General features: G+C 35.6%; 1 protein-coding gene across 3 annotated transcripts in view; it reads right to left on the bottom strand.

The window, feature by feature from the left end:
- The window catches only part of ZFYVE16 (zinc finger FYVE-type containing 16), a 54,693-nt gene that overhangs the window by 25,143 nt on the left and 15,031 nt on the right, over positions 1-14,519 (bottom strand). For all 3 annotated transcript variants that reach the window (XM_037159302.2, XM_053664455.1, XM_037159301.2), the window contains 5 exons: positions 12,572-12,680; positions 7,876-10,139; positions 6,530-6,626; positions 3,732-3,893; positions 1,387-1,529 (listed from right to left, as the gene is read on the bottom strand). In XM_037159302.2, coding sequence (XP_037015197.2) covers positions 1,387-1,529; positions 3,732-3,893; positions 6,530-6,626; positions 7,876-10,139; positions 12,572-12,641 — 2,736 coding nt within the window. In that variant the 5' untranslated portion in view covers positions 12,642-12,680. The remainder of the gene's footprint in view (positions 1-1,386; positions 1,530-3,731; positions 3,894-6,529; positions 6,627-7,875; positions 10,140-12,571; positions 12,681-14,519) is intronic.

Raw genomic sequence — 14,519 nt, 5'->3', positions numbered from 1 at the left:
CAAGTATGCTTAAATAAAACCCCTTTCTTTTTAGACTGGCCAAACATGAATCAATATTAAAACAAGACCATTTATGAACTCAAATCATACTTACTAGCTTATTTAGCATTTTCATTTTGTTAAAATATTGATTGAGGGTAGGTGCTAGCTCAGAAACACTTTTGGTAATAATGGCTATTTGTAAAATCTACCTCCTAGACTCTTACTGACAAACAGTATACATTTATATGGTGTGCAAACTTGAACAGTGCATGATACATATTCATCTTGTCCAATTTACGTAATGAGAATAAACCAGATAACTGACACAGAGTAAATGCCCACTAAATATTTGTTTGATGAATAAAAGCATTCCTACTTAAAGTATTAATGCCTGCTTCTATGAGCATTTTGCTACTTCATACTGAGAGTTCTTAGTGGACTGGGAGTCTATATTATATATCTTCTATTTAATACGTAATACATTTGTATAAATGCAAACAGAAATACCACTGTCAGATACTTTGCTAAGTCTTAGAAAATCATTGAACAAATATTAGTCTAAATGTCAGTTCTAGCCCTGGCTGATGTGGTTCAGTGGACTGAGTGCCAGACTGGAAATTAAAAGGTCACCAGTTCAATTCCTGGTCAGGACACAAGCCTGGGTTGCAGGTTCTGTCGCTGGTTCGGGGCATATAAGAGGTAACTGATCAATGTTTCTCTCACACATTGATGTTTCTCTCCCTTTCTTTCTCCCTCCCTTCCCCTATCTCTAAAGCTAAATAAAAATCTTATCTCTAAAATTAAATAAATACAAATCTTTAAAAAAAAAATAAATCTCAGTTCTATTTCCCTGTAACAGTATTTCTCAAAATGTGGTCCAGGGATCCCTGGAGTCTCCAAAACCCTTTCAGAGAGTCAGTGAGGTCCTAGGATTTTCTTCATATAATTTAATATCACTACAGACTGAATATATGAGCAGTTATGAGAATTTGTCTTCTATTAAGCCAAACTTTAAGCCAAAAATGTAAAATAATGTTATCCCTATGACTAAACTTTTGTCTTAAAATTTTTCTCATATAAATATTATTTCTATTAATGAGTTTAGTTTCTGATTAATGAATTTTTTCTCAATTTTAATATTAATATAGCAATTACCCATAGGTGTAATCCACATAATCCACAGTTGTTGAACATTATCGGTAACTTTTAAGAACGCAATGGGGTATGGAGACCCAAAAGTTTAACAATGAAAAAGGTAATATCTAAAATAGATTCGTTACATCATATACTTCTCAACTGAGGGAGCTCACAGCATTAAAGAAAAAAGTATTTCAATTATCTCATATGGAATTATCTGTAAAATAAAATTTTATTAAATTAGCAAATCTTCTTTAGATTCCTTACCACGGGCAGATCTGGTAAGACAGGACTAAAATCTTCAGAACATCTTTTATTTCCAGATGAGAATTTTGTTGTATCTGCAACTTCACCATTGGGCAATATACCATCTGCAAACCACACTCGCTTCTGTTCTTTGGAACATAATCCTAGATTCAGTTTAAAAAGTAAAGCATTTTAATTTGGCAACATTGCAATGATTTAATGCAAAAATTGAATCAGAAAACATTTCTAGTCAGAAAACATTTCCTGACTAGATAGCAAAGAAGCTTTTGCTATCTATTGTCAAGCCCTGCATTCTCAGGGTTGCAAAGGCCTAGAGAAATGGCTGTATGCACCCAGGGAGGAAGTCTTTTCCTAATTCATACTAAGGCAGTATGACCCTGGGAATCACATACTCAGAAAAGGAGCAGAAAGGAGAGGTTATATCTTAAAGACACAAGGACACGGGTTTAACACCTATATTATTAAAACTAAGTTTATGAGTGTGGAATGGAGACTGAATAAAATTTAGCGACTAAGACACAGGAAGGAAAAAATGGACTAGATCAGAGCAGGGCAGATAAGCAAAGAAAAACATACAAGGAAAAGGAAGAGGCATAAAATGTCTGAAACAGGATCACTTGTACATCAGAGGTCATTTCCTTTAATTTATTTAACAAGAGAAGCATAATATATTTTGTTCTTATATTATACTTTATTAATATTTATTAGTATTTTCTCCCATATTTGGAGGAAATGATTAGATATCAGCATAAATATTTGTTGTTATTATCAAGCATCTATAGAGGAAGATTATGAAAGTTGCTGCCAGATGATTTTTGAACAATACAAAACTCAGCCCTGGTGCGGTAGCTCAGTTGGTGAGAGCACTGTCCGAATAGATATGTCAAGGTTGTAGGATTCATCTCCAGTCAGGGCACACAGAGGAAGCAACCAATGAATGAGTGAATGACTAAAACAATGAATCGATGTTTCTCTCTCTCTCTCTCAAATCGATACACAAAAATTTAAAAATATATAAACTTTAAAAATCAATATATCTATCTTCTAAAACATAATAAACACTGAAAAAACTGGAATCGTACATACTTTTTGAGATACAGGTGTATTATTAAATAAGGTACCTTATATTTGTAATACTTTTATAATTTAATAATTAAGGATGTCACTACAAAAGAATATATAAATATTTCTAAAAACAAATTTATTCATCTTTAGAACTGCAACATATAACCATACAGAAGTTGGCAAAAGTAGGTTTACAGTTGTTCATACAGAAAAAGACATGCAGGTTATGATTATTACCATAGCTCTGTTAACTATATTTCATGTACTCACAACTGTAAACCTACTTTTGCCCATTCCTGTATACCAAATCTCCTTAAAGTTATAATGAAAAATGGAAAATAGCTATTAAGTGACAGGTAAACTAAAGTCCAAAATAATAGTCACAGTATCTGAATCTGTCTTTAACAGACCATTAAAGTTATTGTCTAGAGTGTTACAGACTAATAGTTTATGTTTAAAAATGTACAGACTTGACTCAAGATCCTAAACCACAACAGGTTGTAAAAAACAGAGTCCCAAGATTTAAAAAACATTTTTATTGTGGTAAAATATACACCTAAAAACAAATTTTTCAAGAAAGGGAGATATGCCAGTTCTTTACCTATTGTCTCTCAAACCCAAGCCTACCCTTCTTCACCATGCTCTTGGATGCCAGGGTAGAAGTCTGGAAAGTGCAACTCCCAGACCCCCGTGCTAGTTGGCTCTAGTCTGGTTTCACCAATGGCAGGCACTGGCAGAAGATTAGAAGGCAAGAAAAGAAGGAACTCTGCTTGCAGTTCCTGCCAGGCTTCCTGAAGCTGCGGCACCCCCAGACAGCTGCGTGTCCCATGATCTTCAGTACTCCTTTCATCAACCCCAGAACCCTCCTCCAGTCATCTGAGCACTAACCCTATTAGGCTCCCTGCTGGTTCTAGCACTGGCCTCTTGGTGTTCCCCCAGAGGTCACAACAGCAGCCATATGGTACCCCAACTCCGGAATCCCAGGTCTGAGAACCAAGTACCTTCTGGTGCTCCTACACTGCGCTCCAGTAATATTGCCTCTTACTTTTTGTTTCCCCAGCTGTAGAGGTGGTAGTTACTTCCTGCTATTACTAATTTCTCAGTCACTTGAGCATTCCCCTTTTGCTCTTTCTGACTTCTCATATACATGTATAACCAGTATCCTATATAAAATTTCTTCTGATATCTATCTCTTTCCTCATTAGACCTTGTCGTCACTAGAAATTTTCTATCTTAATGATTTATCTTTAGTCTTAGACACAGCATTTTCTTCTAGTTACCTTCACCACTTGGTTGTTTAAGGGCTGAGGTTGGTAACATTGTAGGTGAAGGCATACTGGATGTTTGGGTCTCCTGTAGAGGCTGGATGGTGGCACCTTCTTCAGAATGATTAGATTTGAGATTAGAACCAGTTGGGCTCATCATCCTTTCAAATGCCTGAGCTATATATAAAGAGGGAAAAATAACATTAAAATCTCAGATTTCTGAATTTTAAAGTAAAGTATGATAAATACTCTATTTTTCAACTTGTAAAGAGAAAGAAATCAATGGCTTAGCAAGAAAAATAAATGGCACTTAACAAAGATAATATCCTTACTTTGGCAACACTCCACTTCAATATAGGCAACCACTAATTATTTCAGTATTACTTTTAGCTTACGTTTGATATCTACTAAAGAAAATTATTTAATATGACTGTTTTTGCCCTGGGTCCCTTGAGTCTGTTTTCTAACATAGTTCAGAGTGATTCTTTTAAAGCATAAATCGTATTACACCATTCCTCTGTTTAAAATCTTTTAACTATCCCAAGTGAAGTGAACATTTAAATTGTTACAATGGCTCACAAGACCCTACATAGCCTGCATCTTGACCTCCTCTGCCTTCCCAGTTACTATCTAACCTCATCTCTCACTACAATTTCACTTGCTCATTATGTGATCCATCTGCCCAGAACTCCTTGTTTTCAAGAAGAAGTACTCTGCTAGTTCAAAGTGTTTGCTCTCATTGTTCTCTCTGCTTAGAATAGTATTCCCATAAACACACAGCCTTATTCTCTTCCTTCCTTCAAGTCTCTGCTCACAAGTCATATTACCATATTACCTCACTTCGACCACCTTGGGATAAATACAGCCTCCTGTCACTAATCTGTTACTATATGCCCTCTTATAGTCTTTTATTTTCATTTAGGATACTATCATCACCTGCTATTCTTTCTGCCTACTGTCTCCACTTCTCCCACATTCGTAAGCTCCATGAGAACAGGGAGTCTATTCTGTTCTCAGCTGGAGCTCCAACACGCTGAATGGTACTGAATAGTGCTGAATGACTTTTCATCCAAATAACAGAACAGCACTGGTAGCTCTCACTTCAGCATGTCTCCAAACTGATCTGCTGTAAATGCTGTCACTACTGAAACTACCTTCCTGAAGTGACAGTAAATGACAGCAATCTCATGAAATGGCTTTTGTTAGCCAAGTGAAATCCGAACATCTTACTCTGGGTTTCAAAGTAATTTCCGTTTTGCCCTAAGTCAACTTAATGTGACTGACATGCATGCCGCCTTGAACTTATAGTCTCAGTACAACTTCCTCATTATCCACAATTTCTACCTCAACTATTTTTTCTTCTGCTCCTTCATGTGATGTCTCACTACCGTTGAGCCATCTTTCTTCTCTTATTTAATAACATTACTTTAAATAATCACTTGTACCATTTTCAACCCTAAAGGTGATATTAAAATAAGTTACTTATGTTTTCTCATGGTGTATAAAGAGAACCATAAATGAAATCACATATTCTAAGATATCAAAACAGAGTAAGTAAAAGATAACTGAATACAGAAACCCATTTCAAAATATTTTCTTCAATAAACCAAAGCTTAAGTTCAATAACCTACTGAGAGTCTTTAATGACTATCTTCTTCCCTTCTGGGTTCTTAAAGTTAGAATGTGTTTTAATGTTCACTAAGAATCTGACTTGTCAACTCAAATGTCTGAAACCTTCATAGCCAATAGCATAAGTAGCTGTCTTCTAGGCTATTGAAACAGTGTAAGAAAAAAACAAACTAAAAGCACTTAAACTAACTTCTTCATAAACGATGGTGATAATATGAAAATATAAAAAGAGTTACACTCTGTTGTCTTCCAGAACACAGGTCAACAGCAGGGAGTAAAGCAGCTTACCTCAAGCTAACAGACTCACATCAGAGCTTTTTGGAGAATTGCTGAAAAAATTTATCTTCATTCAAAAGAGAAAAACAAATAATTATCAGGTAGTTATTCTCCTGGCTAACAGGAAGCACTGCCTAAGTTAGTACATGGTCCTGGTCTTTAAAAGTCCCAAGTAGTATTTGCTGGGAATTAACTGTCAACAAACCTTAGAAAATGCCAAGAAGTACTCAAAAGAACAAATGCATATTTGAGGAAAAAAACACAAAACACACACACATTACTGAGAGAACTCAAGACAACAAAGACCATTGCTGATAACGGTAGCTAGCTAGGGAGCCAGAGAAACAACAGGAACCACATACAAACAAAATTCTAAAATTGAGAGGGGAAAAAAAAAATGAGACAAAAATGTACAAATTGCGTGGCAGTCCTATAAATTTTATCTATGAAATCATAGATATTACTACCTTATCTTTAATTACCATTTTATGTTGTAATTTTCTAAAGGGTGCAAACTATTATCTTGCCTGTGCTATTAATATATAAGATTAAATACTATCTATTGGTAGGTATAGGTATTCAATAAATGTTTAGATTAAGATGATGATGACAATGATGATGGCAAAAACAACAGGCAGATGAAATGCAGCATTTAGGGACTTGGTACCTGTTAAAAGGTAATGAACTGCCACTCCAGAAATTGAATGCTTCCTTTCCAGACTGGTAGTATTAATTGTGACAGTGGAACAAAAAGAAGAGAAACCAAGCTTGGGATGTCCCACCTAAGCCAGATAAGTCAACACTAGGTCCTCGCCTTAAGGAAATAAAGAAGTTTATCTTTGTCACAATCCAATTGTTTTTAAGACATATTCAATTACTTAAAGAAAATATGTCAGGTTACTACTCACCTTTACTAATGGTTTCATAGCAGACCACACATACTCTGGCTTCCTTTTCTAGGTACTGCAGCTTACACTTCCTATTACAACAGACACCACAAAATACCTATAAAAAATAAAATATCATATTTGGTTCTGTTTCAAGCTACTTATACCTACGAGAGGTAGGGGGAGGGGAAGCCCAAACGCTAACCAAAAATCATTTTTCTGATTATATAATTTTTCTAATCACTATGATAGGCAGTTATTAAAATGCTTTTACCTTTTACATAAATGAAGTTTCCCCAATTTAAAATTGTATCTCTAATAAGAGGAATTCCTTTAACTCAATTTTATTCATTGAAAAGCAACAAAAATTTTCTTTAATGAAAAAGTTTAATTTAAAACACTATTTTATTCAAAACCTTTAAAAGTAGATAATTACTTTCCTGAAAGAGAGTAGAGTTGATCTCCCAGCAACATATTTATGACAAATGCTGAATAACCTGACATCAGGCTAGAACCACATGATACTTCACTGTACAATGAACTTAATAAACTCCCAAATGTCCCAACACCCCTAGCTCCCCAATGAAATGGGAAGAATCAAACATAGCTTATTTTTGCCATTTAGAAGCAATTAGGTATATTTTTTCTCTCTGTGCTTTCTCCCCTAAAAAGTCTTAAACATTCCTATGGACACTAAAGCAATTGTTCTCATGATTAACTGTTTGCTGGAACAATGGTCTAATCCCTTTTCTTGTGTTTCAGGCAATTCAACAGTCTTTATATAATTTTTTTATGATTTGCTGTATAAAATATCTACTTAGAAGACTAAGAACAAAACTGCTTTTACCCCCCAAAAATAAAAGAAAAATGCTGAATAAAAAATGCAATGTTATTTCTATAGCCAACTCTCAAAAATTAAGGCAGTCGTAACACAAATGAGGTCAGTTTCACTGTTCTGATCCTTGTGAAAGCCAATTTGCTTTTGCTTTCAGTGTTTACCTGACCATAACACTAGCTGCAGAGTAGTCTTAAAACTAAGTATTCAAGGACAAACAGGAACTGGCTGAATCTGGGATATCTGATGTGTTAATATTAGACAAATAAGGGCATGTATTCTTAGGTTTCACAAAAATTAGTAAACACTATTCCTCATTTTCCAGTACCCATAATACCCATTATGATGTGACATTTATTCAAGTCTCAAACAATCTATAAAATGACAGTACTTTCTATATTTTCATGCAGGTGAAAAACAATGATTTTAAATTAACAATCTTTTAATCATCTATTAATGAAATTTTTGTCACATAAAATTTCATTTAAAATGTCTCAAAAGAATAAATGACTTAGAGCTTTGTATAACTTACTTTCCCACATGCTCGGCAGTGGTGCCGCCGTTTTGTGAAAGTAAACTTGACTTGGCAGTTCATACAGTTTGGAGCTTCTGAATCAGGAACCCAAGTAGGTTGTTTCTGGCCTAAAACCAGGCCTTCTTTGCAACTGTTTGCAGGTAGAGATTCTTCGTTTGCAGTTACAAGACTGGGTCCGCCATCAAAATTACTTTCTATATCAATGTAATTAGAGTTGAAGCTAACCTGAGGATCAGTTGTAGAATCTGTTGTACAAGAGGTTAGAGCAGTGGTATTTGTTATGCTGGGTTCACCGTCAGGCATATTTGGAATATCTGGCTTATTTGGTTCTTTTGAGCTCCTTGTTCTTGATGAAATGTTAAATAACTGCTTAGGTCTGGCCCCTCCAATGTGAACAGACTGACTATTAAAATCAGAGACTGACAATTCATTTGTAATCTCAGACTTACTGGCAGATAACCCTTGTTCAACTGAAATTGCACTTTTTTCCCTTAAAGAAAGGCCACCATTTTCTGCTGTATTTTGTTTATCAACTGCTTCACATATCATATTACTATCAGGACTTTCCCCAGTAGCTCCTGCTTCAGTGTTGAAGTATTTATTACTGATGTTTGTATCATCTAGTTCTTTCGTATTTATCGGATTCGTTTGAAATTTTGAGTCATTTACATTTTCTTCAAACGACTTTATGTCACTGGTCTGAAGATACTGTTCAGTCAGAAAAGCATCAAGTTCAGCATCACTAACTAGTGTGCCACTTTTCATGCCTTCATCAATATTAAAATAATCTAGGTCTTGTCCATTGATATCATTGCTTAAAAAAGTGAGACCTTCACAATAATCAGGACACTCTGGAGCATTAGCACCAGAAGGCTCCATTTGAGATTCTGCCACTATAGAACTAGTGTTATTGGAATAATCCAAAGAGTCAACTCTGACTACATTCTGGTCAGGATCTATCTTTCTGTCTCCCACCTTTTCAATTAATGGCTGAGGGAGTATGTTTTTACATTCTTCCTGTTTCAAAACATCAGTCTCCTTCAATGGCTCCCCACCAGGAATAACACTCTTCTGTATTTCTTCATGCACAGTCACTGTTTCTTGTATGTTCTCTTTATGTTCACACTGATGTAAACAATCATCATGCATTTTACTTTCAATGAATGATCCACACAAAGCCCCGCGTACTGGAAGACAGGACAATGAGGAGTACATATCTTCATCTGAAACACGTAAAGCTGAAGTGGAATCTTGGATTACATCTTTATTATCTTTAAGATCTAAATTTGAGTCTTCTTTTGAAGACTGCTTTGTAAATAGAGCAGTTCTATCTTCTTGAAAGTCATCAGGTAATTTGAAATTTTCATCTCTTGAATTTGAGTCATTTAGGCATAAACCTTCATTTTTTGGAAGACTGCAAGGCAAAGCAATGGAGCTGTCTCCTTCTTTTAAAGATTCCGTGGCAGCTATGACTGCCCCATGTCCCTCGTCTTTTCCCACAAAGCCATCAGCTTTTACTAATTCACATGGCTGGGTCTTGTCTTGTAGGTTGTCTTTGGCATCAAACATTTCGGAACTTTGTTGAGTCAAGGCAGAATGAAAGTTCAAATCAACAATGGGTTCTAACTGATTAGAGTTCTTTAAACCCTTTATATTTTCTTTTCCACTGTAATTACATGAATCTGAAAATGTTGTATCTACATTTATATTCAATTCTTTAGTTCTACTGATTTCTCTGTTTTGTAATTCACAGTTGACATCATTTTGTTCCTCTCTGACAGCATTATTACCATGGTCTGCTGATGAAACACAAAGAGCTTCTGACACTGAAGATAAATCCAACACAGTTAAAGAATCGGCACTAGACTTAAAATCGTCTGGCAACAATTTTTTTACATATTCTTCATTATTAGTTACATGAACTAAGTTACCCATGTCACTTATCAGATCACAGATAGGTTTATTACATCGTCCCATATATAAAAGCCGGGTTTCATCTGAAGTGCCACCATCCACAGAAGAAAGAAGATCAAGTCCCGTTACATTTTTTTCATTTTGTATGGAAGTTAGTCCCTCATGTGTTTCTTCATTCAATGAAATCTGATTTGTTTCATAGCACGTTTCTGATGAAGCACAACAATTAATGCACTGTTGATCTTTTGGTAGGGGTAAAGTTAACTGTGAGGAAGCCACCTCTGAAGAAACTGAACAGTGGTTATAATCATATGAATTTTGCACATCTTGGAGATAATCTTGTTTATCTAATTGAAATAAGAACACAATGTTATTTAGGAGAATCAAATCAAAATTGTTACAAAGATGTTATGTTTTCTAAGACTTCCAAACTAACTGAACTTTATTTTGAGATAGATTACTCTCTTGCACAATGGTAAAAACTCCAAAATTATTATTTTTTTAGATTAAAAGTACTTGGGGTTTTCACTTTTGGCTGTTGATATAACAAAGTGATACAAATTCACTCAAAATAACCAATAAAAACCAAACTAAGAAATTGCTGAAAAACAATCTAATTTCTTTGTTCCACCCTCTAGTTTTCTAATCTTCATCTATGGAACGAAAATACCATAAAATGGTATATACCATCAGGAAAATACCATCTCTCATAGTAATGAAATACCAATTATGTAAAGCTTTCAAGTTACTTTTACTTGGTCCATATGTTGGTTTCAAAGGTGTTTCTTTTAGCTATACTAGTATCTGGAAAGAAACTTCTAGTTATCTTACTTCTATTTCTGCCTATTGGTTCCATTCAGTATAAGAATATATGAATAGGAACAGCCAGCCAAGATGGAGGTGTAGGTGGAAACACTGTGCCTTCTTGCACAACCAAGTTTAAAGACAACAAAGTTTTAGTAACAAAAACACAGCCAAAACACAGAAAACTGAACTACATGGAAATCCAACAACAACCGTTCAGCCGGACCGGTAAGAGGGGCAGAGCCAGCAGCAGAGCTGGGTCAGGCAGGAAAGATCCCCTGGACAAACCCAGGTGCGCACACAGCCATTGGCTGATCCCAGATGTAGGGTAGCAACGGGTGGATCCAGTGAGGGCGCAAGGTGGCAGGCTGACCCTGGTCACACATTTGAGTGCAGATAAACCAGAGAAGGAGCAAGCAGTGAGACAGACCACACAGGCCCCAGCGGCAGGAAGCGGCAGAGGGGACCACAATTGCCCCTCTCTGATCCCGCCCCCACATACAGCATCACAAACCAGCAACCTGGGTGGCCCCGCCCTGGTGAACACCTAAGGCTCCACTCCTCGCACAGAACAGAGCAAAACATTATGGCTCAAGGAGAACTCAAAGCCCCAGAGCCAATAAATCTAAGTGATGAAGAAATAGCTAACCTTTCAGATGCACAGTTCAAAACACTGGTGATCAGGATGCTCACAGAACTGGTTGATTTTAGTCACAAGTTAGAGGAACATATGAAAGCAAAACTAATTGAAATGATGGGAAATGCACAGGAAACCAATAGCAATGGAAACTGGAACTCAAATCAAGGGAGTGGACGAGAAGGAAGAAAAAAATGACCAAACAGAAAAATATGAAAAAACAGAAATTAAAAAAAATGAGAGGCTTAGGAACCTCCAGGACATCTTTAAACGTTCCAACATCAGAATTATAGGGGTGCCAGAAGGGGAAGAGAAACAGTCACGAGTGGAAAACTTATTTGAACAAATAATAAAGGAGAACTTCGCCAATCTGGCAAAGGAAATAGACTTCCAGGAAATCCAGGAAGCTCAGAGAGTACCAAAGAAGGTGGACCCAAGAAGGAATACACCAAGGCACATCATAATTACATTAGCCAAGATTAAAATGAAAGAGAGAATTCTAGAAGCACCAAGAGATAAGGGGACAGTCACCTACAAAGGAGTTCCCATCAGACTGTCAGCTGATTTCTCAAAAGACACCTTACAGGCAAGAAGGGGCTGGAAAGAAGTATTCCAAGTCATGAAATCCAAAGACCTACAATCAAGATTGCTCTATCCAGCAAAGCTTTCATTTAGAATGGAAGGCCAGATAAAGTGCTTCTCAGATAAGGTCAAGTTCAAGGAATTCATCATCACCAAGCCCTTATTATATGAGATGTTAAAGGGACTTATGTAAGAAAAAGAAGATAAAAAAGATGAACAGTGAAAGGACAGCAAACTCACAGTTATTAAGAACCACACCTAAAACAAAAGCAAACTAAGAGGACAGCTAGATCAGGAGCAGAACCATAAAAATGAAGAACACATGGAGAGGTAGCAACAGGGGAGTGGGAGGAGGAGAAGGGGGGAGAAGGTACAGAAAATAAGTAGCATAGACAGTAGGTAGAAAATAGATAGGGGGGAGGGCAAGAATAGTAGGGGAAATATAGAATCTAAAGAACCTGAGACACGTGGACATAAACTAAAGGGGGGAATGGTGGGACAGGGGGTGTGTAGGGTGGAGGGGAATGAAGGGGGGGAAATAGGACAACTGTAATGGCATAATCAATAAAATATATTAAAAAAAGAATAAATGAATATATTATAATGAAATAATATATTTCAGAAGATAATATCTTTTACAGAAGATAAACCATGTGACCCAAAACTGAATTTTGCTAAGAGTATTCTATATCTGCGATAACTAAATTAAAGATATTTGTAAATTTCATTAGTGACAATTGTGAAAAACCAACATACCTGGATTCTGTTCAAAATCATCAAGGAGTTTGTCCAAGTCATTGACTGCTGCTTTAAAATAACTGTCCATCCTACTTGTAGACTTACTCAGAATTTAATTCTTATATACCTAGAAAATAAAAAGTATGATAGTTCATTAAATTCTTGAATATATAAATATTATACCATCTACTCTGTGCCAAGAAATACAGTCAGGATATAGACACAAAATTTACAAATGTTTCTTCAAGGAATCTATAATTTAGTTGGGAAATTTACCTCTACATATATAAAAAAATGACATGAAAACCAACTCTAACAACATAATATGCAAGCATAAACTATTACAAATTTTAAAACACATAACTCACAGATCAAAAAAAAACCCCTTAACTGAAAGCTAAAAATAGTTATAAGTACCATGTATCAAATCATATTAGTATACTACATCCAGATAAAAATACTGCATATAAAAGCTTGGGAGACCCAGCAAAAGTGGTACTTCAACAGATGCCAAGGGCCTTAGATGCTTATACTATTATAGGAAAGAAGACTGAAAACTTATAAGCTAGGAGCAGAAATTAAAGAAATAGAAAACAACCATACAGAGAGTGATACAAGAAAACCAAAAGTTAGTTTTATGAATAAAGTAGATGAACCTCTGATCTGTGGCAGGAACTCCACCAAATGAACCTGAGACACCCTGAAAGAATCTATCACTGACTAATGGGATAACATCAAAAGAACACAGGAGACAAGTTGAAGGGCTCCTGCTGGCTTAAATGGGACAACTGGACATCAAATAAACAAAGACTGCAAAGGACTGAAAGCAAATCAAACAGATAAAAAAACAAGAGGTCATACTGATACTTAAAGCATAAACAAATCAGCCCACCCATTGAGGGATTCTAGGACACTAACTCATTACTCTGAAATTGATTTATTAAAGGAGAAAGAGCCAAGAATTTATCCTGCCCTTTCTTTACAAAATATGCTTTACGATAACAGAATAGTTGCTGAGGGAAAGTTCTTCAGATAAGAATGCCTAAAAAATATAGAAGGATTATTAAAAATCATCTGTTTGCATTCCCTAATACAATAAATGGACTAGACAATGGATTTCATCAATGGATGAAATTTAGATGAAAAGGTGGAAGGTAAACATAATGGTGGGGCCAGTCCAACATGTCTGACTCCAGTGATCAATTTCACCATCAATAAATATGGATAAATCAAACCTGTGCCTCATATGGAAGATACAGCATCATGTAAAAAGTATTCCTGCTTTAAAAAAATGAACCTGAATCTAATCAAGCTTTTAGAACTAAATACATGTTTACTGGAAATACAAAATAGAGGAACAAGTTAAATGACATCAAAGGAAACCAATCCGATAAATCCAGCAGGTGGAATAAATACTCTATGGGAGTGTTCCTCAACCTGTCCATGCTGAATGACCTTTTCTCTTTTCACTTCCAGTCTGTTACAAACTGTTAGTTTTGTAAAATACAGTAAAGGAACACAAATTTTGTAATAATACATGCAAATAAAAAATATACACTATTAAGTACACCTAAATGGTTGCCTAGAGCAAGGAACGGAGTAAAAAATGATGGATAAAACACAACAAACACGGAAGAAGACCTGACCTGGGGTGGTGAACACACAATACAATAAACAGATGATATATTATAGAATTGTACACCTGAAACCTATGTAATTTTATTAACCAATGTCACCCAAATAAATTCAGTAAGAAAGAAAAAAGGCAACAAAACAAGAGGGCTTTGCAAAGAGCACTTAACGATAGTTGCCATAAACTAAGGACACTTGAGGTCTAGAAAAAATAAAAGATACTTTAAAGATGGGTTAAAAACATCAGACAGAGCTTAAGAGAGAACTAAATGTATTAAAAGATCTATCTGGTAGATCTATTGGTAATTAAAAGAAATTACCAATAATGCAACCC

Source organism: Artibeus jamaicensis, unplaced genomic scaffold (genome assembly GCF_021234435.1).
Source record: "Artibeus jamaicensis isolate MK-2021 breed Jamaican fruit bat unplaced genomic scaffold, CSHL_Jam_final contig_373, whole genome shotgun sequence".
Lineage (NCBI taxonomy): Eukaryota > Metazoa > Chordata > Mammalia > Chiroptera > Phyllostomidae > Artibeus > Artibeus jamaicensis.
Note: the sequence above shows the minus strand (reverse complement) of the source record. Positions and strands in the feature narration are given on the sequence as shown.